General features: G+C 42.4%; 2 protein-coding genes across 3 annotated transcripts in view; one reads left to right on the top strand and one right to left on the bottom strand.

Annotated features, from left to right (window-relative positions):
- ABCD3 (ATP binding cassette subfamily D member 3) overlaps positions 1-15,852 on the top strand; it is a 95,736-nt gene extending 79,884 nt beyond the window's left edge. For both annotated transcript variants that reach the window (XM_082477378.1, XM_082477379.1), the window contains one exon: positions 1,280-15,852. In XM_082477378.1, the coding sequence (XP_082333504.1) occupies positions 1,280-1,357 (78 nt within the window). In that variant the 3' untranslated portion in view covers positions 1,358-15,852. The remainder of the gene's footprint in view (positions 1-1,279) is intronic.
- Positions 15,463-26,692, bottom strand: F3 (coagulation factor III, tissue factor). The gene is made up of 6 exons (XM_082478208.1): positions 26,410-26,692; positions 25,216-25,327; positions 21,135-21,325; positions 18,821-18,999; positions 17,792-17,951; positions 15,463-16,465 (listed from the first exon to the last, which is right to left on the bottom strand). Exons 1-6 carry the CDS (start codon positions 26,507-26,509, stop codon positions 16,329-16,331), a joined length of 879 nt encoding a protein of 292 aa, XP_082334334.1. The 5' UTR covers positions 26,510-26,692; the 3' UTR covers positions 15,463-16,328.
- Between the last annotated feature and the right edge of the window lie 1,178 nt (positions 26,693-27,870).

Genomic DNA, 27,870 nt, shown 5'->3' with positions numbered 1-27,870 from the left:
ATGATACAGAAAAGGTTTGAGAAAAATTGGAACATGGTAAGGGTGTTTTGTCCCATAAAATACATACCTGATTGATTATCTTTTTAACCAGATACTGGGCTGAGTGTCATGAGGGATACAGAGTACTGTCCTTACACTCAAGAACCTTACGGTTTAGATGATAGTGTATAAATGGTTAAATGAAGAGCATGGGATTTGAAGTCAGAAAACCTGGGTTCAGGCATCACTGTTTCTGGCATTAATTGCTTCCTTCATATAATAAAGTATTGATCCTTGCCTAACTGTCTCATAGATTACCGTGAGGATCAAAGAGGTAGCCTGTATGAAAGTTCTTAATAAACCGTGATGAAGTTCTATATAGCTGTTGACTTTTAAAGATAGTTTTATTATCTTAATGACATAATTTGCCCATTTTCATGAATTGAATGAAAAACTAAATAACTAGAAATCAAAGCAGTTTAAAATATACCCAAGCCTTTGTGTTTTCTCAGAAGTTCATAAACATTACAGCCATAGGACAGTGAAAGGACTTGGGTTTCCCCTCTCCTCTTCTCTTGGAGGTGTAGACAGTTACCAAAATAACCATCAGGCCAGTGATCATGTGAAGGAGGGGTAACACAAAGAACTGCAATGTTAAACAGTCCAGAATAGCTTAAAAATAACAGTATAGAAAATGGAAAAGCAAAGGTCTTTTCTGTAAACAAAAAACCACTAAATAAAATGGAAGGCTTTGTAACTGTCCTAAGCATCTTCATAGGATGAGATATTTGGGCTCACTCTGTAGTTCTCATCCTCCTCTGCTAAGTCAAAGAACAAATGAACAAAAAACCTTAAGTTAGAGGTTCTGAGCTGATCTGGGAAACCAGCTAAAGTAAGTATTTTAGAAGCTGTCCTATACGACAGACTTGCACTTAGTGCACTTGCACCTCTGTAGATCAGATCCTTGGTTGTGGAGTGGTAGAAGCATTCTAATTTGTGGGATGCTTACAGATTTGATTCCTTTAAAATAATAAGGAAGTCTGGTGTTTTAGTTCTCTTAATGGAAAGTACTATATCCACTACAAGCAGATGTATATTGTGGCTCCTTTTAAAAAGAGTGGACATCTTCTTTTAGTCTGTCCTTGGAAAATGGTATGCATTTCTGAGTATAAACTTTTGAAGATTTTAGTGGCTTAACATAATTATTTTCAATCATTTTCTTGTATAATAACCTCTACATAAATTCCTGACAAAAAGGAGATTCTCAGTTATTGATTTTTTTCCCCCTTCTTTCCCATAGTACTACCTGCATATGGATGGCAGAGGCAATTATGAATTCAAACAGATAACAGAAGATACAATTGAGTTTGGCTCTTAGAATCCAGAGAACTGTATTGAACCAGCTTCAATGAAATAATTAAACAATACAATTAGAAATACAAAGTACATTGTAAAATAAAGTTGAGCTTGTTTTTTTAAACAAAACAACAAATTAACTAGATATAAAATAATTGCGAATAAGTTGTTGAAACATTTAATATTATATAGGATATTGCTAATTGTGTATATGTTGGTTTAATTATTAATATGTACTAAGAATGTCCTTATTCTTGTGGTTAAAAACCTGCCTAAATTAAATTGGGCTTAAATCAGTGTAACCTGATTCATCCTGGGATGTAAACCATTTGAAGTCAGCTACTTTGACTTTTATGGCTCTATCTTTTCCTTCAATGAAGAACCCTATTTAAAACTAGGGTCATCACTTGTCCTGTTCTAACAAGATAGTCTTGAGTTTCATTTTATTGTGCCCCCATGATAGTGGGAAACAAATCATAGTGTATTATCAAAATGTACATCTTGGCATAATGGCCTTTGTTACCCTGTGGCAGATGTCTTTAGCTGCCACAGTTATACTCATTCCTTGCTTATGTCTTGGGGTACATTTGAATCCAGGAAAGCCATTTGGATTTTCTTTGGCTAAATAATAAATGTGCCCCTCGCAATCTTCATTATTGAGTTGTTTTGAGGGTTCTTTGTGGTGATGCAACAAAAGTATATGTGCAGTCTTGCTTACAGGGGATGGTTACTGTGTTTCACACCTAATCTTCTCAGTGATTGGGATATGAAAACACAAAGTCCTTACATGTCAAGCTCAAGGTCTTATAAGATTTTTAGAATTTTTAAAGAATTGGATGGATTTGTGTATGTTAGGAGCCCATTCATTAGAGGTGCGGTGGTTACACGGTGTTAAACTCCAGATGAGCCATAGGAATGTACTACATGAAGTAAAGCACTGAGTATGCAATGTTATCACTGTCTTTGACTGTGATTTTATGTTTAAAAAATACGTTATAAAATTATGCACATGAGTGAATTATGTTTCCTAAGTCACTGGTTTATCTCTGTGACTCTTTAATAACTTTTTTATATTTGGGTCATTATGTTGAACTGTATCCTAAGAGAAATCAAATTCATCTCACCAGACCACCATCAATGACTATGTGTATTATTTGCACAGGGAGAACTGAAATTGAGTATTATCAATAAGCTAGATATGAAATCAATTTTATCAAACTGGGATTCAGAAAGGGGCTTTTTATATTCTTGTTTCTGCATAACTGGTTTGGATTTTTTTTTGCAGAATTAACTATAAGAATCACTGACTACCAAAGTTAAAACTTGATGTACTGATTCCAGAATACGTAACATTCAATTTTTACCACTTCTCTTTAGCAAACTTGTATACTTACTTATTTTCTGTTCAGATTAAAAAAGAATCAGATATCCTATACAACCTTTGCTTGTTCTTTTTATTCTGGTATATAAATCCTAGGTAGTTCATACAGAGTTATACAGTCTTGACTTGAAAAATACAAAAATAAACATTCAGAAAGCCCTTTTAGCATCCAGTATCTCTTTTTAAAAAATTTTTGTCAAATGTGGTTTTAATGGAATGAATTTCTTCTTTAGAAAAGCCAGGAAAAAACCTTCAGTGTACTTCACAAATGCTACCAAATAGACAGGAGACCTTAAAAGATAGTATCAGTCCTGGGAAACATTTTATGGCATGGGGGAAGTTTCAGATTTTCAGATTTCTAGGTTACCCTAAGCCTACTAATAGAAGTATTTTCCTAGCTGCCTCCTTATTTCTCTGTAATGAATTCTTGCAATCAAAAAAATTTGTTTTTGTTTTTTTTTCTTTATTTTTTCTTCCGTTTTTAATTTAACAAATGTTAAAGTGCCTCACCATATGAGATATAAAGAAAGATCCCTTTCCTGGCGAATCGCAGTATACATTAACTTGTTGGTTCTAGGAAGGCTTGCAGTCAAGGAATCCAGTGTTTCCAGAACGTGATTGACCATGGAACATCTTTTCCCACATAATTCCTGTTAGTATCGTCCATAGACTGAACTGGGAAATGGCAGTTTAATCTGAAGAATAAACTGAAGATAAGGACTTTCATCCACGAGCAACACACTGCATATCAAGCGTATCAAGTGTATCATACCAAGCTTCTACTTTTTCTATGAGAAAATAGGGACGCAGACACCTAGGGTGGTATGCTCTGCACTAATAGAATAAATGTATCTGGGGTTTGCCTCTATAGGGGAAGCAAAAGTTTACTTCTACCCTCTTAGGGTTTTTGGCTGGGCCTAAGAATTAAATTGACATAAGACAGATTACAGGACAAAAACATACACATTTATTTAATATAAGTTTTATGTGACAAGGGAGCCCTTGTGAGGAAATAAAGCCCCAAAGAAGTGGCAAAACCTGAGTCTACAAAGCTGAACAAACAAGCAATTGTGGAAAAGTAACTGTGGAGAGGCTAAAGGAAGGTAAGAATTATTTTAATAAGGTTTGTATAGAATTCTCTCAGCCTCAACATCCTGTCCTTGATAAGAGTGTTATTTTCCTTCTGGTGTAGTGAGGACATATTCCATATGGGGTTTTATCTCCTGTTTTTAGGAAGAAAAAGGGGAGAGTCAGAGTGCCCTTCCTCCACCTGCTGTTTAAGTGCCTGTAGCTCAAACTAGTCCTTATGCCAAAGTGGCATATTTTGGGATGGCAAATCCTACCACCCTTCACCTCTTCCCCCTCCCCCCCTTAATGATTAGCATTTGGCTTAAAACTGTGGTGATATTATAGCATCTATCATTTCCTTATATAATTTTTTAACTTTTAAATTTGGTGTTTAAAACCATAGTTTGCCTAAAAGCAGAGTGAGTTTTCTCCCATCAGATGGGACTTTAGCATTGTTAGTTGTAGGAAGCTGTTTACATTTTTACCTCTGTCAGTAATTTTTCTTTTGTGAAGAGTTGAAATGCTCTGACCTATAAACGTATGCATGCCACTTAAAAAAATCTGGTACCAGAAATTCATAAATAACAGTCCCTCCCCACACCCTAGGGGCAATCTCTCTCTCTCTCCTCCTTTTTTTTTTTTTTTTTTTTTAAATTGGAGTATAATCGCTTTACAATGCTGAGGTCGTTTCTGCTGTTCAGTGGGGCAACCATTTTTAACCTGTAACTGTTTCGTGGTGGTTTTATTTTTAAGCAGTGTATTATATAGCTACTTCTTACTTTGTCAGTTCTAGGCATCCCCTGCTGCCCGTATTCCAGCCACAGCCACCACATATAACACTTTATTGCAATATAATACATAAGCAGAAAGGCCTACAAATCTTAGGCTCATTGAATTTTTAGAAAGTGTTCATGTGCATTACCACCCCCCAGATCAAGAAGTAGGACGTTGTCATGCCTCCGGGCCTCCTTCATGTCTTCTTCCAATCGTTAGCCCATAAAAGCCACTTTATCCTGACTTATAAATTAGGTTGCCTGTTTGTGAACTGCATATGTAATTGGATACCCTTTGTGTACTCCCTTCAGAGTACAGGTCCTTTGCATTCTTAGGTAGGTTTATTTTTAGGTATTTTATTCTTTTTAATGTGATGGTAAATGGGAGTGTTTCCTTCATTTCTGTTTCTGATCTTTCATTGTTAGTGTATAGAAGTGCAACAGATTTCTGTGTATTTGTTTTGTATCCTGCAACTTTACCATAATTCATTGATGAGCTCTAGTAGTTTTCTAGTAGCATCTTTAGGATTCTCTATGTATAGTATTATGTCATCTACAAACAGTGACAGTTTTACTTCTTTTTCAGCTTGTATTCCTTTTATTTCTTTTTCTTCTCTGATTGTCATGGCTAGGACTTCTAAAACTATGTTGAATAAACGTGTCCTGTTCCTAATCTTAGAGGAAATGGTTTCAGCGTTTTACCATTGGGTATGATGTTAGCTGTGGGTTTGTCATAGATGGCCTTTATTATGTTGAGGTAGGTTCTATGCCCACTTTCTGGGGAGTTTTTATCATAAGTGGGTGTTGAATTTTGTCAAAAGCTTTTTCTACATGTATTGAGATGATCATATGGTTTTTATTCTTCAATTTGTTAATGTGGTGTTATCACATTGATTGATTTGCAGATGTTGAAAAGTCCTTGTATCCCTGGAATAAATCCCACTTGATTCTGGTATATGATCCTTTTAATGTATTGTTGGATTCAGTTTGCTAGTATTTTGTTGAGAATTTTTGTGTCTATGTTCATTAACGATATTGGCTGTAATTTTCTTTTTTTGTCATATCTTTGTCTGGTTTTGTTTTCAGGGTAATGGGGGCCTCATAGAATGAGTTTGGGAGTGTTCCTTCCTCTGCAGTTTTTTGGAATAGTTTCAGAAGGGTAGGTGTTAACTTTCTCTAAATGTTTGATAGTATTTGCCTGTGAAACTATCTGGTCCTGGACTTTTGTTTGTTGGGAGTTTTTAAATCACAGTTTCAATTTCAGTACTTGTGCTTGGTCTGTTCATATTTTCTATTTCTTTATGGTTCAGTCTTGGGAGATTGTACCTTTCTAAGAATTTGTCCATTTCTTCTAGGTTGTCCATTTTATTGGCATATAGTTGCTTGTAGTAGTCTCTTATGATCCTTTGTATTTCTGTGGTGTCAGTTGTAACTTCTCCTTTTTCATTTCTAATTTTAGTGGTTTGAACCCTCTCCCTTTTTTTCTTGATGTGTCTGGCTAAATGTTTATCAATTTTGTTTGTCTTTTCAAAGAACCAGCTTTTAGTTTCATTTATCTTTTCTGTTGTTTTCTTCATCTCTAATTCATTTATTTCTGCTCTGATCTTTATGATTTCTTTCCTTCTACTAACTTTGGGTTTTGTTTGTTCTTCTTTCTCTAGTTGTTGCAGGTGTAAGGCTAGGTTGTTTGAGATTTTTCTTGTTTCCTGAGATACGCTTGTATTGCTATATATTGAATACTTCCCTCTTAGAACTGCTTTTGCTGCGTCCCACAGGTTTTGGATCATCATATTTTCATTTTCATTTGTCTCTAGGTATTTTTTTGATTTCCTCTGATTTCTTCGGTGATCCATTGGTTATTTAGTAGCATATGGTTTAGCCTCCACATGTTTGTGTTCTTTACAGTTTTTTTCTTGTAGTTGATTTCTCTTTTTTTTTAATTTATTTTATTTTATTTTTGGCTGCGTTGGGTCTTTGTTGCTGTGCATGGGCTTTCTGTAGTTGTGGCAGGTGGGGGCTACTCTTTGTTGCGGTGCGCATGCTTCTCATTGCAGTGGCTTCTCTTTGTTGTGGAGCATGGGCTCTAGGTGCGTGGGCTTCAGTAGTTGTGGTGCATGGGCGTGGTTGCTCTGTGGCATGTGGGATCTTCCTTCACGAGAGCTCGAAGTTGATTTCTAATCTCACAGTGTTGTGGTTGGAAAAGATGCTTGATATGATTTCAGTTTTCTTAAATTTACGAAGGCTTGCTTTGTGGCCCAGCATGTGATCTATTTTGGAGAATGTTCCATGTGCACTTGAGAAGAAAGTGTATTCTGCTGCTTTCGGGTGGAATGTTCTATAAATATCAGTTAAGTCCATCTGGTCTAATGTGTCATTTAAGGCCTGTGTTTCCTTATTGATTTTCTGTCTGGACGGTCTGTCCATCGATGTAAGTGGGATGTTAAAATCCCCCACTACTATTGTGTTTCTGTTGATTTCTCCTTTTATGGCTGTTAACATTTGCCTTATATATTAATGTGCTCCTTTGTTGGGTGCATACATATTTACAGTTGTTATATCTTCTTCTTGGATTGATCCCTTGATCATTATGTAGTGTCCTTCTTTGTCTCTTATAACAGTCTTTATTTTAAAGTCTATTTTGTCTGATATGAGTGTTGCTACTCCAGCTTTCTTTTGATTTCCAATTGCATGGAATACCTTTTTCCATCCCCTCACTTTCAGTCTGTATGTGTCCCTTGATCTGAAGTGGGTCCTTGTAGATGACATATATATGGGTCTTGTTTTTGTATCCATTCAGCCAGTCTGTCTTTTGGTTGGAGTATTTAATCCGTTTACATTTAAGGTAATTATCGATATGTATGTTCTTATTGTCATGTTGTTAATTGTTTTGAATTTGTTTTTGTAGGTCTTTTTTCTTCTCTTCCTCTTTTGTTCTCTTGTGATTTGATGACCATTTTTAGTGTTGTGTTTGGGTTGCTTTTTCTTTTTTGTGTGTATATCTATTGTAGAATTTTGGTTTGCAGTTACCATGAGGTTTTGATACAGCAGTGCATATATATATATATATACACACACACACACACATATATATATATATATATATATATACACACACACACACATACACACACACACACACACACACAAGATTGTTTTAAGTTGCTGGTCTCTTAATTTCAAATGCATTTCCAATATCCTACATTTGTACTCTCCTCACGATTGCTGGTTTTGATATATTTGTGTGTGGATGATTCCTATTTTTACTATATGTTTGCCTTTACTGGTGAGCTTTCCTATTCATAATTTTCTGTTTCTAGCTGTGGCCTTTTCTTTTCCATTTAGAGAAGTTCTTTTAGCATTTGTTGTAAAGCTGGTTTGGTGGTGCTGACTTCTCTTTTCTTTTGCTTGTCTGTAAAGCTTTTGATTTCTCTGTCGAATCTGAATGAGAGAGAGCCTTGCTGGGTAGAGTATTCTTGATTGTAGGTTTTTCTCTTTCATCACTTTATATTGTACCACTTCCTTCTGACCTGCAGAATTTCTGTTGAAAAATCAGCTGACAACCTTATGGGGATTCAGCTGACAACCTTATGGGGATTCCCTTGTATGTTACTTGTTGCTTTTCCCTTGTTGCTTTTAATATTTTCTCTGTGCCTTTAATTTTTATCAATTTGATTACTATGTGTCTCAGCGTGTTCCTCCTTAGGTTTATCCTGTATGGGACTCTGCACTTCCTGGACTTGGGTGACTTTCTTTTCCCATGTTAGGGAAGTTTTCAGCTATTATCTCTTCAGATATTTTCTCAGGCCCTTTCTCTCTCTCTTCTCCTTCTGGAACCCCTATAATGTGACTGTTGGTGCGTTTAATGTCCCAGAAGTCTCTTAAACTGTCCTCATTTCTTTTCATTCTTTTTTCTTTATTCTATTCCATGGCAGTGATTTCCACCATTCTGTCTTCCAGGTCACTTATCTGTTCTTCTGCCTCATTCTGCTATTGATTCCTTTTAGTGTATTTTTCATTCCAGTTATTGTATTGTTCAACTCTGTTTGTTCTTTATAGCATCTAGCTCTTTGTTAAACATTTCTTGTATCTTCCTGGTCTGTACCTCCATTCTTTTTCTGAGATCTTGTGTCATCTTTACTATCATTACTCTGAATTCTTTTTTTGAGTAGATTGCCTGTCTCCACTTCACTTAGTTATTCTTCTGGGGTTTTATCTTATTCCTTCAACATATTCCTCTGCCATCTCATTTTGTGTAACTTTCTGTGTTTGTGGTCTCTCTTCCACAGGCTGCAAGGTTGTAGGTCCTCTGGCTTCTGGTGTCTGCCCACTGGTGGGTGGAGCTGGGTCTTGACCCTCTGGTGGGCAGGGCTACGTCAAGGGTTGTGTTTAGAGGCAGCTGTGGGCTCAGGAAGACTTTAGGCAGCCTGTCTGCTGATGGGTGGGGCTGTGTTGCCACCCTGTTGGTTGTTTGGCCTGAGGTGTCACAACACTGGAGTCTACAGGCTGTTGGGTGGGGCCAGGTCTTGGTGTCAGAATGGCAGCCTCCAGGAGACCTTACGCCAATGAGTAACCCCCAGTACCTCTGCCACCAGTGTCCTTGTCCCCACAGTGGGCCACAGCCACCCCCCGCCTCCCTAAGAGACTCTCCAAGGCCAGCAGGTAGGTTTGCCCCAGGCTCCTATGAAGTCATTGCTTTTTCCCTGGGTCCCAGTGTACATGAGACCTTGTGTGCACCCTCCAAGAGTGGAGTTTTTGTTTTCCCCAGTCCTATGGAGTTCCTGCCATCAAGCCCCGCTGGCCTTCAAAGCCAAATGCTCTGGGGGCTCCTCCTCCCTATGTCAGATCCCCAGGCTGGGGAGCTGGACATGGGGCTCAGAACTCTCACTCCTGTGGGAGAACCTCTGTGATACAATTATTTTCCAGTTTGTGGGTCACCCACCCAGCAGGTACGGGATTTGATTATATCACAAATATGCCCTCCTACTGTCTTGCTGTGGCTTCTTCTTTGTCTTTGGACATAGAATATCTTTTTTTGGTAGGTTCCAGTCTTTTTTGTTGATGGTTGTTCAGCAGATAGTAGTGGTTTTGGTGTTTTCATGAGAGGAGGTGAGCTCAAGTCCTTCTACTCTATCATCTTGTCCCAGAACCCAAAGTAGACGTTTAAGACAATGAGCATTCCTAAAAATTAAAAAAGATATTTCATGATGATAAAAGGTTGATCCACCAATAGTGGGAGGAAAAAAAACCCCACATAAATATTGAACACAGTTAACCAACTTCACCTAATTAACGTGTACCCAGCAAGTGCAGAATTCACCGAATGTGATAGATCCCTCTATTTATTTAAGACTTCTTGAATTTCTGTCAGTAATATTTTGTTGTTTTCTGTGTAGAGGTCTTGCACATTTTCATTAGCTTTATTGCTAGGCATTTGATGTTTGTTGATTCTAGTATAGTATATTTTATTTTCTACTTGTTAATTTTTGTAAATTGATCTTTGTGACAGATTGTATTTTCCAAGGATGGTCCCATCCCACATGCTCTTTACAGTGTGGTATGAACATCCTCCAAAGAGAAGTGAGATTTATAATCCCACCCCTTGAACCTGCGAACTTTGTAACTTCTTGTGGTAAGTCAGGGGCTTGGGTGTTGATCAAGGAGGAGACAAGATAAACTTTAAACTTTAAACGCATAAGCTTTATTTGGACGGCAGTTGGACAGGATTGCATGAGAGAGGAAGTCCTTCAACACGTGAAAACTGACAGAACTTAGGAAAAAATTAGTTCCAGAGATGGTGGCATGAGACCACCACCTATAAGCGGAATAAGACAAGGGGACTCCCAGGGGCAACAGGGAAGTCAGAGAGGGGCTCATGTGTCTAGGTGATGTCCCTCAGCAGCAATTGCTCTGAAGGACGAGCAGTGGTTTGGGGTCTTACAGCTGTAGGATTGTCTTATCTATGGTCAGCAGATGTTCAATACAATTTCATGGGGTATGTAAAGTAGGTTGGCTCTAATTGGCTAAAATTATGGTTTGGGACAATATTTAAAGCAGTTGATGTGTGAGGATTTGAGGTTGTCACAGGCGGGCTTTTAGCTAATGATCCTAGCCTGCTTTACAATGTTGTGTTAGTTTCTGCTATACAGCAGAGTGAATTAGTTATACATATACACATATCCATTAGAAATTTAAATTTTAAACATAAATTAATTGGCCAAACTATTTAGCCAAAGATATTTTTCCAAATGGCTTTGACTTTGGGATGCTTGAGGCAATACAAAACTCCAAACTTTGTCAAACACATATTTATTTTTGGCATTATCCTATGTCCAAGATATTGTTTTGTGATCAAGCCTTCCCTCTTCCTGGAACACTTCTCACACTTTCTCCTCTCCCTTTCCCCCATCTTTCCCCCGTGTCCTTCAGCTGAGGTTTTAGGTAGCCCTTCCAAGTCCAAGTTAGATGGCCCCGCAAGTTCCCCAAAGCACCCTATACTTCCCCTATCATAATGTTTATGTTCTATTATCATTACTTGTTTGACATTTTACCTGCAAATACATGAGCTCCACAAGAGCTGAGATTATACCTGTGGTATTTTATCAAATCCAAAATGCCTGGCACATAGTAGGTGCTTAATATTAGAATAAATGAATGAATTCAAATGCATAAGCATGGTTCTTGCCAGAAAAATTACCATCTAGAAAGGGGGCCATGACAGGTAAAGATCTGTACAATACTAAGGGTGGTAAGAAAGAATTGTGAGAATGCAGTAAGGAGGTAGGAAGAGTACACTGGGAATATGGGAGAGGAAAGCTCCTGGGTGAGATCCAGGAATTATTTTCCAGTCTTGAAGGATGGGTAGGTAGAAGCAGGGCACATGAATCAGTGAAATTGAGGCAGGAAAGCTTTTGGTCTTTAGAAAGCTGTGGATTAAAGCAGAGGTCCTCAAAGTATTGCCCTAGTGAAATGTGTAGTATTTGCAATATGATCATGGCTCTGCTTGTACTTTTGGCATAGATTAATAACTTGCTAAAATTTAAGTTTAATAAATGGCAACTTCTCGTCAAGGCTGTGCAGTTCTATCCATTGGTGAGGTGTCTCTTCCCTTTCTCCACCTCACTTCCCCTACCCTGCCTTTGTGAAATCAGAAGAGTGGGCTAAATGATTGGGGAAAGCACAGAGCACAGAGCTTCTCAGACCTCAAGGTGCATATAAATCACCTGGAAACTGCAGATTCTGGTTCAGTAGGTCGGGGGTGGGGTCCGAGAATTTCCTTCTCTAACTACCTCTCAAATGATGCTCAAACATTGTCCCGAGACTACACTTTAAGTAGCAGGATCTGGGGTGGAGCTCTAGCTGTGGACTAAAGAGACCATCACAGGTAGAGTTGCAGCAACTTGGAGAAGGTTCTCTGGTTCAATGATTCTGGCCACCCATCCCACCATGTTCCTTCATTCTTAATCATTTACAGGTGTTTTGGGTTTTATTTACTATTCCTTTGCTTTTACAATCCAGTTTGTGAATTCTGGTTAAGTTGCGATCCTCCTCAGGAACTGAAGATGGCACCACAATCTCAGTTATTAAAGGACACTTCCATCCTAAATGCAGTTATGCAAAGGAAAAGCATTTTCCTGCCCCTCTGAATGTTTCTTATTCTCTGGCCTGATATATGCTTAGAGAAGACAAGTTTCTTTGCAGATGGAGCATAGTTTTCCAGTGATTTTTGAAAATCAGGCTGGATTAAGATTATGTCAAAAACTTTTTTCTTAAAGCTTTTTTAGAACCCTGTTTTAAATGTTTATTAAATTTTGTATTTCAAGATGAATTGCAATTTCTGTTACAGAATTCCTGGATTGTTTTGAAGTATTTTCATTTCTCCCAGAGAAAGTGTTGTCTTTCAGTTGTTAATTATTCATGCTCTATCTAATGAATACATAATCATGGCATTTAGGCTAAAAGAGATTGAAGAGCTTTCAACCAATTAGTTCATTTGACAAAAGAGAAAACAGGCTCCCCAATTTTGCTTAAGTCCTCTTGAAAGAGTTTCGATACGTTGCAACAGAAAAAGTCCTAACAGACCCATATATGACAGACCTTCCAGCGCAGCTACAGACAGAGGATCTTGTCTATGCTTTATGTATTCTTAATTTGATTTTGGCTTCACAGCGAGCTGCTTTCTGACCTCTCCCAGGGCTAGGAATGCCCCATTTGTGTCTAGAGCTACTCGTAGTCTCTCATTGCAGTAAATTATAGATTAAGCCAGTGGTTCTGAAACTTTACTGGGCATTAGAATCACTTGAAGGGCTTCTTGTTAAAATGCAGATTTCTAATTCAGTAAGTCTGAGGTCAGGGTTATGAATTTGAATTTCTAACAAGCTCTCAGGTGATGCTAATTCTTATTCCATCACCTGAGATGCAGGACCACACTTTGAGAACCATCAGATTAAGCTAACATTGGGGCTACATGTTTCTTCATTATGTTCATCAAGAAAGAGAGCATCCCAACGTTCCCACAAAGAGCGCTGAGATTCACCCTTCCTAGACCAAGTTAGGGCATGTGCCTACCCCTAAACCAGTTTCTGCAGCCATGAGGAAGGAATGTGCTGAATGGCAAAGCCAGAATCACCTCTGTCTGCAGTTGAAAAGCAGGGCTGTGGGAAAGAAGAACTAGAGTCCACTATAAGCGTGTGGTATGAATGAAAGTCACCTTGTAACCATCACAAAGCTTCTCAGGCAACCACTGAAGAAAAATAACACATGCTGAATACACATGTCTTAGAACAGGTCAAAACTGCATTTGGTAATGAGTTTATTTACTATTTGATAGAATTGTTCCTTTGTTTATTTGAGACAGGTCCTTAGGTTATTGGCTCTCAGCCGTAACTAAGGTAAAATGTCTTTGGATTTCACAAGTATTAGTCTCTTACATGTAAGTCAAACTTGGTTAATAATTTAAGATGGTAAAAATCTGTCTTCAAAGCATGAACGTTTAGTTTACTAACAATTTAGCTTTATGGGATACTTTTAAGGACCAGGATAAATAATGAAGTATAATTTGGCCCACTGGAGGGCAGTAGTTTCTGGATACCAGCCAACAATTCAGAGTATGGTTTTCTGCTCCAGTGCTAATTACGATGTTGATTTGAGCAGCAGCTCTTTAGTCTCAGCGATAAGGGCAGGGCTGGAAACCTGAGTCCTGGTTAAAATCTGCGATATTGAAGCTTCCCGATCATTGCAGTGCAGCCTCGTCTGGATCTGTAATGAATTCCTTCCCTGTGAACAGCCAGACACCTCATTCCTACCCAGACCTGCTTTCACTCTGCCAGTACTTTCTTTAGTGGGACCATTCAAGTTCCTTAGATTATGAGGCCATGGAATTGCATAATGCTGTACTTATTCCTGGCAGGGAGAGAGCAGCCTGATGGAACCACCCAGTCAGATACACTCTCTGGGAACTTGTTCTACCCCCGTGCACTAAGCTCTTTGTCCCGGACAGCCCCATGTGAGCAGGAATTCAAGATAACAGCCAAAGCATACTTCTTTCGGGACATGCTCCCATGCCAACCTCTCTTTTGTTGACTCTGCTGCAAATGCACGCCCTCTTTCTCTGGCTTGAATGCCACTCCAGCATTGACACAGATTGGCAAACAACCCATCAGAACCAGCCAATAAACCAACCCACTGGTCTGTTTCCCTTAATTTCTCCAAAATATATATATTTTTTTCAGGTCACCATCTTTCTGAGGACGTGAAAGGTTTGTTTGGCCCCATTCTCTCTAAGAATATGGTGTCATACCTCACATTTCATGTTTAGTTTTTTATTGACAATGCTTTGAGTTCTTTGGAGCAAAGGAACAAAATGCACTTAATTCATGAACAGCTGGACAGTGAGCTGAGGCTTGGCTTTCAGTGCTTGCTCAGTGTCTCCTCGGCGGGACCACGTCCAGGCAGGGGTGGCCTCTGGAAGCTTTCCCCAGGCCGCGCTGGCCCAGCCTTCCCCAACAGGAGGCAGACGCGGCTGGGCTCAACCAGGTGCCAGGAGCCTCATTTTCATCTCTACTTAGAATCCTCTTTCAGTGCAGTTGTGAGATCAAGACTGTTCTGCTAGATTTTATTTGCACTTGAATGGAGAACTCACTATCTCTACATTCTAGACGGAGGAAGTGAAGTCAGTTCGGCTCAGCCATGTCTAAGAGCCCCCTGGCACGGTCTCCCTCAAGGAGCAGCAGACGGTGACCCCGTCCTGCCCACAAAGAGCTCTCAACCTAGTTTGCTTCTAATAACTCTAGAAACTCCACTTCTCTCTCTCCCTATCTTACATTGTCCTTTTATCCAATTTTCTTTCAATAATCCGAAGAGTTTTTCTTCTGTTCTCCTCTCCAACCCTCATCTGCAACTCAAACTAATGCCCATGGGAAGATCTCTCTCCCGCTAAGCCTGCAGTAGATGGTATAAGAAGACCCTCCCTTCCCTGGAAACCATACATCCCTGCCCATTGCTGTGTGACTCGTGGTGCCTCCCGGCAGGCAGAGTGTTATCAGGCTTGGTCATGTGTCTTGCTTAGGCCAGTGGCATGTGACCAGAAGTGACACTGAGCCACTCTGGAGTGGAAGTTTTAGGAGGAGCCTTAAACCTTGAATATATGGCTGCCTGTTCTACTAGTTTTTTGCTTTTCCCTCTGCCCTGATCCAAATAGGGGCTTCACCTTTGGTTTTGGTCCTAGAATGAGAAGACATTAAGAAGAGCTGTAGTCAATCCACAGCCACCAAACTGTAAGTGTAATGTAAAGATACCATTGTCATAAGCCACTGAGAATTTCAGGGTCATTTGTTACTGCAGCAGAGCCAACTAATACAAAAGCCAAACCATAAATAATAACTAAGATAAATAAGATATAATAAATAGTCACAATTCCCAGTTACCTTTATTTATATAAAAGTATATTAAATAAATTATCTCAATATATACAAATAGAACAATATTACCTCTATAAATAGAAAATCCCCATATATAAAACCTTTTTTCAAATTATATAAATATGTACAATGTTGATCATAAAGTGTGAAGTACCTTAAGTCTTAAACTCTGTGTAATTTGTTGGTACAGTAGTCTTATAAAAATACAGCTATCTATCTATCTGTCAAGTGTTTCATCAACAGCATTTAAGTCAGTTAAAGTGCTAAACTGTAATGCATGTTATGAATGTGCCCCAAATACAAGTCTTCTGCTTTTAACACATTCATGTAAATGTTTGTTTGCTAATTGTTTCGAACCTCCAAAAGTACTCAAAGAAAACCCCCTAAACACCATATTACAAAAGGACAGACATATGTTAGAAAGTCCACCCAGTTTCCATTTTACTCTCCCACATGGTTTGAAGTCGGCCTCTCAAAAGCTCTCCAAAAATCCACCCAGGATTTTTTAGGGCATTTGTTCATTTGTTTTTCCTTAGATGGTCTGGCTTCAACTTGAGTGTAGAAAATATACAGTCTAGAGCATGATATGTGCAAAAGATGCTGTAGCGTTAAAATAGAAATTTAAAAAACTTGAAATTGGTTGTACCGCTCATTATGTTCCAAAGTGTCTAATGCTGATGTTGAAACCAGAATGCCAATCGTGAGAACAGGTCAGATAAGAGCTTTCTTTGAGCCCAAGGGTCTCTAAGCTCCAAAACACTCATTTGTGTTTCCATGTATTCTACTGCCTTAAATGTTCTTGGTCACAGTGCAACACGAGCTCTGCAGAGTTGGCAGATCCAAAAGCAGAATCCTTCATGCAACATTGAGGGGCAAGCTCTCCTTCCCACTTTGCCCTGCTCTCGCCTTCCTGCACTTACACAGAGACACAGACAGGACGATGATGAAGATGATGACCACAAGCATCACTGCTACAACGATGAAGAACATTTCTGAAAAATAAAAGGTACCAAGTCAACTCAGAGAGAGAGCTTGAATCCCATTTACCAGTGGGCAGAACTGAAGGCATAACCCCAAATTACACCATCCTGCTTTTGCGTAACTTGAAATTTCTTTCCTGCACTCTTTCCACCACAACACATTTCGATTAGGAAAGAATCTGTCAAACCCTAGATGTTTGCGGGCAATTGACAATGGTGAAAACGATTTAATAAACTGGATAATGCTCACAGTCTAGAAAGATACATGAAGATGGAAGCAAGAACGGCTGTTAGAAACAAGTGGCTAAAAATGATGCTGAGTTTGGTGGCAACGATTATAGAAGCTGAACTATCAGTGCAAAGAGAGATACAGAGCACTACCAAGATTCAAGTAAACAAGACATGATAACTGGTTGGGGCAATAAGAAGGCTTCCTGGTGGAGGTGGCATTTGAAACGATTCTCAAAGGACACAATTCAGCAGATAGAGAAGAGGCAGGGGAAGCAGCGATCTAGGTGTGCACGAAGTCAGAGAGCAGCGGAACTCAAGCTGGCTTTAGGACGATGGACCTGAGGGCTGTGGGTATGAGGGCCCAGACGGTGCAGGACCAGAGGGAAAGAGAGCCCTTTCCTTCTGTCAGTGTCAATAAACGGGAGGGGATTTTTAAAAGTGTTTTTAACAGGCTTAAATTACATCTTAACAAGGCACTAGGTCATTATTGCTATCCTTTGACTTTTTTGTTCCCAAAAGTACTCAGAGCACTATCCCTCTCAAGCCTGGTGGGAGGTTCCTGGGCTCTCATCCTCATGCACGTGTCTGAGCCTCCACGGCATCTCCAGATAAGATCCACTCCTCACTTGGCGTCGGGGCCCTGGTGTGGCACATATGTACACATACACGTGCCGGCCAGGCACACACATGCATATGGTATACCTGATAGACTCAATCCCTTCCCTTCGTGGTTACAACCTTTGTGGCAACAGCCCAAGTAGGTGCTCATAAATGTGCATCAGGTGCTGCTGCACCTGGTCCAGAAGCTCCCCCCAAGCCCCCCAAATCAGAATTTAAGTATGAAGAAATGCTCAGAGAAATCTGCATTTGATGCTAAATCCTAAACATGTACCATGGGCCCAGGGCTCAGCAGAGAGCTTAGTGCATGGTACATGCTCAAAAAACTTGCTAATACAAGGGAACAACATAGAAACATCTCTAAATGCCTAAAATTATGAGTAACCCCCAAACCACAAAAAACCAAGGCAGTTTTCCCCTGAAGAAAGTACATCCTGGTCCTGGAAGGCACCCCTCCCTCCCAGATGGATCAGGGTTAGAGCAACTCACCCGTGGACAGAACTTTCTCTTGGCTAGTGCACTCGATGGGACTTTCTGGACTCTTCTGGTTAGCTCTTCGTGATGGAATCACTGCTTGAACATTGAAACAGTAGTTTTCTCCTTCATCCACATCAATCAAAAACTCATTAGTGTTCGTCGTGGCCTTTTTCTGTTAAAAGATAGAGTCCTTTATTCATCTGGGCTCAGAGTGAATTCTGTCCCCTTTACTAAGTCACTGTGGTAGTTAAAGCCTACATGGACACATCTGACATAAAGGATTGGAAGTGAGTTGGCTCATCAAGTTCCCCCGATAAGTGCTAAGGATGTTTTTTTCCCAAGGATGAAGATATCCAGTTTGGGCACATCCAACCCAGTTTTTAGCCCCTTTAGAAGATATCTGGGGCTTCCCCGGTGGTGCAGTGGTTGAGATTGTGCCTGCCAATGCAGGGGACACGGGTTCGAGCCCTGGTCTGGGAAGATCCCACATGCCGCGGAGCAACTGGGCCCGTGAGCCACAACTACTGAGCTTGCGCGTCTGGAGCCTGTGCTCCGCAACAAGAGAGGCCGCGATAGTGAGAGGCCCACGCACCGCGATGAAGAGCGGCCCCCACTTGCCGCAACTAGAGAAAGCCCTCGCACAGAAACGAAGACCCAACACAGCCAAAAATTAATTAATTAATTAATTAATTATTTAAAAAAAAGAAGATATCTGCAGTAAAGGAAAATAGGAATGAAGTATTAATTGTTGAATGGAAAACAATTCTTGTCTCTGGGATCCTCTGTAGAGGAAGAAATGCGGGAGCTGGTGGGAACCTTGGAGATGACCGGTCCAGCCCCTTGGCTGAGGAACCTGCATATCCGAGGAGGCCCTGACCAAGGCAGCTGGAAGTCACAGGTAAAACCAGGACAGCGGCCCCTCCCACTCCACCACCCTGCCCTCTCAACCACCCCCTCTGATATTTGAGTTGGAAAAGAAGTAGGCTGTAAAATCAAGGATCTACAATTTGAAACGAGTCATAAAAACAAAAGAAGGCTCACCTTTCCTGTACTCGAAGCTCTCCAATAATAAAGTATATAATTCAAGTCCTTGCCAAAAACATCGCGGAGGCTTAGGAATGTGCTGCTCACTCTGACTAAGGTACGTGCATCTTGTACGGTCACATTCAGTTTTGTCCCAACTTGTTCAAAACTCCGTATTGTTGGCTGTCCAAGGTTTGCTAAAACACAGAAAATGGGCTTTGTTGGAACCAAAGAATTCTAGACAAAGTAGAATCCCATTAATCACGGTTAATAACAACTTAGTCATCCCTCCTGAAACAGCTCATAGAACCAACTCCCTAGCCCCAGAGCTGAACCCCGAGATGTTCTACAGCAGTGCTGTCCAGCGGAAATGTAATGGGAGCCACAGATGTCACCTTAAATTTCCTTGGAGTCACGTTAGAAAACGTAAAAAGGAACAGGTGAAGTTAATTTTAATAATGTATTTCTTTTAACCCCATATGGCTAGACTATTATCATTTTTTTTAAATTTATTTATTTATTTTTATTTTTGGCTGTGTTGGGTCTTCGTTTCTGTGTGAGGGCTTTCTCTAGTTGCGGCAAGCGGGGGCCGCTCTTCATCGCGGTACGCAGGCCTCTCACTATCGCGGCCTCTCTTGTTGCAGAGCACAGGCTCCAGACATGCAGGCTCAGTAATTGTGGCTCACGGGCCTAGTTGCTCCGCGGCATGTGGGATCTTCCCAGACCAGGGCTCGAACCCGTGTCTCCTGCATTGGCAGGCAGATTCTCAACCACTGCGCCACCAGGGAAGCCCTAGAATAGTATCATTTTAACATTTAATCAATATAAAAACTTTTGGAGATCTTTCTCAAAATCCAGCATGTATTTTACACTTAGGGCATTAGCCATATCTCAAGTGCTCAACAGCCACATGTGGTTAACCAAACAGCTGCATAAGATTCCGTATCTTAGATACAATAAATTAGAGGCTGTGCGAAAGCCCAAGAAATGTCCTTGGTACCTCAAGGAACCGGTTTTAACCACCAGGTCTCTTTGATGGCTCAGTTATCTCATGTGCTTTGGTTGAAGGACAGTAAAACATATCCCAATAATTTAACAGGAATTATAATGCAAGTATGTGTGTGTGTGAGCACACGCAAAAACATAAACTATTTTCCCTCTTGCACCGAGAAAGGATTTGAAGTGGCTGACAAAAAACTCAAGAACTATAAAAAGGAATCATGAGGATGCTGCCAGTGGAGGGAGAATAAATGTCAATGACCCTGCAGTTCCTGCAGGCGGCTGTGGGTAGGGTTGCTACTCTAGCTAAGTGCCAGGAGAGGCACACAGGTAGAAGCACTAGGGGAGTTTGAAGACGGGCTCTGGCACACAGGGGCTCAGGGCAGGCAGCCAGATTCACCTGGGGTGAGGCTGGCCCTATTTCCACCCTCAAAGTAGGTGCTAAGGGGAAATGCGGCTGCCTGTCCCTCTGGCCCCTGCTTTGAGAAACTCCCCTCTGGGTGTCAGAAGGGTAAATATAAAAGCACCAATAACACAACACTTTCATTCCAAGTCTTCTTGCTAGAGAGGCTGATTTCACTCTTCTCAATGTGCTACATGTGTTTATTTAAAATACCTAGTTCAGAACCATAGCCGTGTCAAAAAATTTACGTCTCCTACTTGGCAGGAATCCTCTGCTCTCCCTTAGTAGACGCTCAAGTCAGTTTACTGGGCCAAAGTCTGGGGAGAAAAGCATTCTGCGTTTTCAAGACCAGCATGAAGGAAGCAGGATGGGAGCTGGCCCGGCAAGTGCCAGCACATCACAGGACTCAAATCATGGTCAAGCGATTAAAAAGGTCAGCAAGCCCAATTATGAGATTGGAGGGAAATGGAACTCTCCCCATGGATTTGTGACCATCTGTGAAAAACCCTAAACTGGGACTTCTGGTCTGATGGGACTTCTGAAAATTCAGAAGTGAGATATATAAAATCTCCTAAATATATATGGGGAAATACTGGAATATATATGAGAAAATACTGGAACCCCAGGCTTGGTGAATTTCCTACTCCCTGCCCCTCATCCAGCCAGTTACTGGTAGGGTCTGGGGACAGACTGGTGGAGAAACCTACTTGATGACATTGTTATCAACTCCAAAGTTCACGTTCCGTGAACCTCCTGCCACATCCGGAATGAGCGAAGAGGCCTGTGGCACTTACCAGTTTCTGAGAAAGAAGATGTGTTTATGGATAAATATTTTTTTATGTCATGGCTCCTAAGGGTCACAAGCTCACCAGAATATTCAGAAGTTTTTGAAAACAAGAATGAACGGTTACTACAAACCGAGCTACTTACTCTCTAGGTAAGGTGTGAACTCTGGGGAGTTGGTAAACGGAGGCTCCCCAGTAGAACTGATGGCATCCAATGGGTAGGAAAAGACCCGCGCCAAGTATGTCTCTTTCACGTTTTTCACGATCTCATCAGTGACGTCACACTCTGTGTCTGTTGTGTAGAAGCATTTGTTTTTCCAATTTCCTAATCTAGGGCTGAAGGAAGAGAAATGGAACATTATGATTTGCATCCAACAAGACAAACTGTTTTCTGGCTGGGGTGCTGTGTTCCAGTAGCCGCTTCCACAAGCAATCCCGAGGAGGTGTTTGGTACACTGAGCACTTTAGATGAGTTTGAATCCTCACAGCAACCTGCGGGTGGCTCTGTAATTGTTCTTACAGATAAGGCAATGGAGGCAAAGGGAGACTGGGTGACCAGCTCCAAGTCACACAGCTGGATTTTGAGCCAGACAGCAATTTGACTACTGGATCTGTGCTCTGAACTGTTTTGTTAAATATCTTTCTTAAAATGTAGATGATCTGTCATGACTATGTGGGAGAAAGGGCAACTTTCCATCAAGACCCAATTATTTATTACAGTCTACTTATTATATTCTGTTTACCACATTCTATATTCTATGTAATATATTCTATCCTATTACATTCTATTGTGACCATTCTTGGTGTGGTTATTTAACAGCTATTGAAACTACTGTAAGCCAGGCACTGTACTGGACCCTCAACCATGTTACTTCATTTGGTATAATCCTTCCAAGAAGGTACTGGATCTTTCTCACATATGAGGACCCTGAAGCACAGAGCTGCTAGGTAACTTGTACACGGACGGTCTCACAGCTTATGCAGTGAGAGCTGAGCAGGGTCTGTTCCTCTCATTATACTACATGCCTCCCTCACTTTCACAAGATGTGCTGTCCAAAACTACAGAGCAACAATACAGGTGGTTATCTGTCAAAGTCTGAGACTAAGAGACAGATCTGACGAAAGACAGAGCTTTCTTTTGTAAGATGTCATTGAAGAGGAAATGATTTAAAGAACTGCCAAAAATGAAAGTATCCTGAAATGATATAAAGAGCTTCTAAAAATGAAATTATTCTACAGAACCAAAACAATTCCTAGACAAACGTCACTGCAGCTGGATCCACACACATCTGTCCCACAGAAGTTGACAGCTACCCTGCTCTTCCCCATCATCAACCACCAGCGTTCCCTACCCTTCATTCAAGGCCACATTCCAGTCCCACCTTCTGCAGGAATTTCCAGATCTCCTTGCTCAGAACAGATCTCTCCCTTCCCCATCCCCCAGCACTGACATCTCATTAAAGCACTTAACATGAGGGTGGTACCAGGGCGCCACACCCTTGTGCTCCCCCATCACGCAGTGGGGCTTTAGGGCTTGCACATGGCCAGGCCTCGCTGGGTATTAGATGATTTACATTTCCAGGTTGAACCGGGGGAAAACAAGCTGCCATATGGATTCAGCTGTCTAAATCTAGTCATGAGAACCATAAATAAGTATTATTTTAAAAGTCTGAACTAAGTAATCGGGCTAAGAGGGTGCGAGTAAACACATTCTGGGTCCTTAAATTCACAAAGATTGATACAGAAATATCAGTTTACATACTCTTAGATTTCTCTAATTTTCTGTGATAAAAGTAGAGATGCAGTCTTAATTCCAGAATGACCAGAATGCATTTTTTTAAATTACATCATTTCTATTTTAAAAAGTGAACGGGAACCTGATGATTCTTCTCCACTGCTACGGCAAACAAATGGTTCAGATAACGGAGCAACACTGCTGGCTGCTGTGGCTACACTCCGTCTGAGAGAGAGCATTTGGCTCCTCCCAGCTCACAGTAGCAACCACAGTCCTCTGACAAAATTTAGCACAAGCAACTAAATCACCAAAAGTAATAAAGCCATAAACTGCTGTGAACAGGTTAGGAAGGGGCAATTCTGCAGTTCAGTTCCTCTGAATGCTATTATCAGCATGAACAATATAAACGCCTCCGAGTTTCCTCCGGGTATTGCAAAATCTCCTGATTTGGAAATAATAAAAGTTCCGCCTGAACTTCTAAAAAATCCCAACAGAATCCAGACTCACCAATTAAGGAGCAAGTTGTTTTCTACAAGCTTGGGAAGTTCCGTTTTAGAATTCAGAACGTTTCATGGAATCAATACTACAAGGGATGGGTCGGTGCTAAGGCTTGAGCCAGTAACACTTTGCAACCACCGGTGAACACTGTTTCCAAAGGGGAAAAAGGCAGTTGGCGCTCCAAGGAGGGGCTTCAGACACAGCAGCGGCGCCCTGTATTTGAGGACAGGCTGGTGGTGAGGTGGGTGGGTCAGAAGGAGCTGCAGGTCACGATGCTTTCTCTAGGGAAGGAAACCGGGAGGGCGGAAGGCGCACTGAGGAGACCAGTGGGAATGACTTTCTTTCCTCCTCCCGGCTTTGATGCCCCACATCAGATCCGGGGAGACCCATTGAGGAGGTGGTGGTGCGCGACGCTGGGTAGACCGTGGTACCCGACCCTGCTGGGCGAGCCCCATCAGCGCAGTCATGAATAAGTCCCTCACCTTCCCAGGGCCAGTTTCCTCTTCCATAAAATGATTGCTACCGTCCCTTCACCCAGGAATCCCATTTACCCGTGGGCTGGTCTCCGGAGAGTGCGAGTCTCCGGCAGGGGCGAGGGACTGCTCACACGTCCTCCAGCACAGGTGTGGAGACGGCCGGTGCGGCGGGAACCACCCCCAGCCCGGGTCCGCTGGCGCCCCCAAGAGGCAGCTCTGCACTAGGATGTTTGCACAAGGGGACTGCGTCCACTTAAATAACAACAGCCTTGCAAAGTCCAAGAACTTTGAGTTGACAAAGGCTTATGTTTAAAAAGCTGGTAAATCAGAAATATGTTTCCTCGTGTTCACCAAACTTAATATATTTCGGAGGTAAGCATTCCTCCTAAAATCTTATTTTCACTAACCAGAAGGAAAGCGTCTACTCAGGTAAACTTCAGCTCTGTATCAGTGGAATTACTAACTCTCAACCAGTAGAATCTGATTTGACAAGTTTGACCATAATCGTAATTATTACCTCGAGTTATGAAATTCCTTTAAATCTTTCTATGTATCTATACAAGCATGCATGCACACACAAATTCTCTTCCGTGTTGCCTTGGCAATGGTTGTCATGAAGTTGATTTTGGAAAAAAACAAAAACAAAAAAACACCTAAAAGCCCCACTCCATACTTAGGAGCTGCCTTCCAAATGCTACAAAAGGCTTGACACAAGCTAAACAAAATAGCAAAGCACCTTTAATTTTAGCCAGCGATACTTTTGTGCCTTTTACAAGCAGTGTTAATTTCCACAGCTGCTCTCCTCTACTTAATAAGAGCTCTACCAAGCCTCTTAGAACATTTCAGAAACCAAAAACTTGCTAAGAATATGGTGACAACCATCAAAAAGAGGACATTGAGATTGAATATGCTGAATTAGGGGCTCTTGGGGACAGCTGCCAATCAGGGATGGGGACAGATGAGCAGAGCAGCCCTGACAGCTCAGGGTGCAGACAGAGGAGTATTCCGTTCCTGCTCAGTGAGTCATGAATTTGATCCCCTCCAAGACCACGTATGCAACCGAATTTTGAATCATGAATCCAAAGATTAATGAATCAAACACTGTTTAAGGGCAATGTATACATCCGAACTCCTCCCCACCTCTTCTCTAACATGTTAAATCCCGCTAGCAGTCTAGACAGCACGGAAAAAGAGCTGTGTACTTAGATGAGATGAATTATCAGCGATCAGTGCCACCGTGACTTGCTCAAGAAGGTTCTCCTATCCACAACTTATACTCCACTTACAAATTTCCCCATCACCTCCTAAAACAATTAAAATGTTCTATCAGTTTAAGGTCTGGAAATGTTGCAGGCTTGATAGAGTATGGCTCTGGCCAGCAAATTACGATGAATGCCCTCTTCTTTGTTATCTGTTAAATAATCTCATCCATCAATCAGCTTTAAAGACATTTATATTCAGCACAGGAAAGTGGAAACAGCAAAAATCTTATTTTTCTTTTTTGGTACCTAGCTTACCTTATCTGAACAGTGTAGACATGATTGATGGGTTTGGGTTCCCACTCCAAAATGGTCTTGAAATTAGTTGACTTCCAAGTTAAATTATATGCTACTACTACATCTGTAGTGCCTTTAAACAACAGAGAAACAGCTATTAATGTTTACATGAACTTCTCAGCACACGATTTCATGCTGATGGTATAAAACATCTTCCCACTCCCCAACATCATCATAAACCTCACATTAATATTTTTCCAACCGCAAAAGCTTTAACTGAATTATCATAAGAAAAAATCTGCAATTTTTTCCTAAACCCAGAATTTCCTCATGGCAAGATTGACCGGGTAATCTGAGGAAACACACAAGGATCTTGAAATCCTTGTTTGAAATTATTCGTGGGGGAAGCCCTGTGGTAATGACCTGGAAGCACAGCCCAGGAGCCATCAGTGGCCCAGGGTGTCCACGGCCCAACTCGGGAAGGGCAGGACTGCAGGTTCAACTTAGCAGGGAAAGCCGGCTAGGAAGGGTTTTCCATAAATTACGTTAAAGGGCAAAGCCCACATGTGTAAGAAGAGTTAGGAGTGCATCCAATAAAAAACCCGAACCTTGACTTTTTTCATTTGTATCTAAAATGTCTCTATGCTGAAACTTCCACAGACACCCATGCAGCCGTTAAGCCTGTTACACCGTCGGATGTATTCGGTTAGGATGCCTTGGTGTTAAGGTTTGCTTGGCCAGTTCTCGGCAGATCAGCCTCTGCCCTGTCCGCACAAAGAACAGGCTTACAGGGCATGCACAATGTGGTGCCTGCTCCAGGCCAAGCGACATTTTGCAAGGACTGCCTCTAACGCAATCTAAAACACAGACGATCAAGATAAGACCGAGAGCCGCTTTTTATTATGGAAAGTGCATATATAATGAAGGATAACATTCAAACATTGCACGCCGACCCGTGCAGGTGAGGAGCCACGTCCCACCACCTTCAAGGTGTCGGCTCCCTGGGAAGCTCTTTCCCTAAACTTACAGCGAGAGCCCCAAACGCACGTAGGCAACGCTGGACGCCACGAGCAAGCATCTCTAGCAGAAGGGACGGCGGGTCCCGGGCGGGTGGCACCTCAGGGCGGCAGGGCGAGCCTGCTGCCAGCCAGGACTGTCCTCCCTCCTCCCGATGGCGGGCCCCAGGGCTCGGGGTGGGGGGAGGGTGCCACTCACCTGTGGCTCCGGCCACCCGGACCAGGACCCAGCCGAATAGGAGCGCCCGAGCGACGGCGGCCTCGGAGCAGGGCACCCGGGGCCCGGTGGGGGTCGCCATGTTCACGAGCTGACGGCGAGGTCGGGGGGATTCCTTGCGCCCCGGAGGCTGGGGAGGCCGGGAGGCTGCGGAGGTTGGACTGGAGGCGCCCGGGGCTGCGGGATGAAGCAGGAGGGGCGCGAGGAACCCCGAGTCTGTGGGAGCCTGTGCCCGGCGCGCTTTAAAGAGCCCCACGCACGCCCGCGCCTCCGCAGGCCCTGCGCCCGCCCCCGCCCCTCCTCCCGACTCCCCGCCCCCAGCCAGGCTCCAGCAGCCTCCCTGGGCTGCTCCCGGCGAGTCCACACCCCGGCCCCGCCTCCTCCCGGTAGGAAACTCCGAAACCCTGCAGGGGCTGATTCACCCGTGATTCAATCGGCCGCCAAGCGCGAGTGTCCTTCGGCCACTGGCGGCTCCAGGTGCTGAGGGGAACCAGGGTCCCAGCCACCCAGACCCCCTGACTCCCCAGCTCTGGCCCCCAGGCCACCGACCCTGATGTCCCGCCTGAGTGGGCGGCAGGTCTGTTGGGAAGGAAAAGGTGGCGGTTGGAAGGAGTTCGAGGTGGAGGAGAGGGATCCCTCCCTTCCATTTGGCGATGCAGTGTCCCGCCGGCGGGAGCGCAGTACTTACCGAGTTTAATAGAAAGTACTGGCTCCGGGCTCCTCTCCGGCCCCAGCGGGCATTTCCCGGGCGCTTTGCCCGCGTCGGGCTGAGCCTTGGAATCTGCAGCCAAGTAACAGCGTGACGGGGAGCAGAGCCCTCTCCCAGCTGTGATTTCGTCTTTCGCCCCGAAGGCAATGATACCTGGCCCGCCTACCTCCCCGGGCCCTTAGCCTGGGTGCATCCTATGAGATGGTGCCAATGCAGGTGTTTCTACGGGTCCGAAGGTCAGTCAGCCCAGGCACAACCCAGCCCCACTCGGGTTAGTGACCGAGGAAGAACTGCCCCAAATCTGGCACTTCGCCTCTGGGAGAATTCCAAGGTGACATCTGCCGCCCTTGAAGATGACGTTGAAGAAGACGTTTGCGGGACTGAGTTCTGCTCAAGTATAAAGAAACCAAAAATGAAATTTAAAAATATAGTCAGACTTAAGCTTTGGTTTTTCTGAATTTTCTGGCTTCCTCTTCTGGGCTTTGCTGTAAAGTTGTCAGGCAGGAGAATGTTAACTCTTATTCTACTGAGCGGCTCTGTAGGCAGTCTTGTCAAAGTATTGCCATCATTCTTTACTGTACTCTGTAGTTGCCTCCGAGACAGACTGGAGAGTTTTTAGGAGAGTGTAGTCTGTTTTCTCTCTCTTTCTCTCCCAGTTTTTTTCTAGGGAAATTTGCCTTGCATTTTAGTGCACACTCTATACACATTTCCATATAGCCTGCTGAGCCAGAGCA

Source organism: Balaenoptera physalus (assembly GCF_965194825.1).
Source record: "Balaenoptera physalus genome assembly, chromosome: 1".
NCBI classification, from domain to species: Eukaryota; Metazoa; Chordata; class Mammalia; order Artiodactyla; family Balaenopteridae; genus Balaenoptera; species Balaenoptera physalus.
The sequence above is the reverse complement of the archived record's forward strand: the minus strand, read 5'-3'. Positions and strand labels throughout refer to the sequence as shown.

Bases quoted from the DNA above. Each gene is read 5' to 3' on its own strand.
- F3 (XM_082478208.1), bottom strand. From the start codon at position 26,509: ATGGCGACCCCCACCGGGCCCCGGGTGCCCTGCTCCGAGGCCGCCGTC. The intron at 17,952-18,820 runs GTGAGCCTTCTT...ATCTTTTAACAG, and splicing joins GAGCTTCGAGTACAGGAAAG to AAAAAGGCCACGACGAACAC. The intron at 16,466-17,791 runs GTGAGTTGCTCT...TTTATTTTTCAG, and splicing joins AGAGAAAGTTCTGTCCACGG to AAATGTTCTTCATCGTTGTA.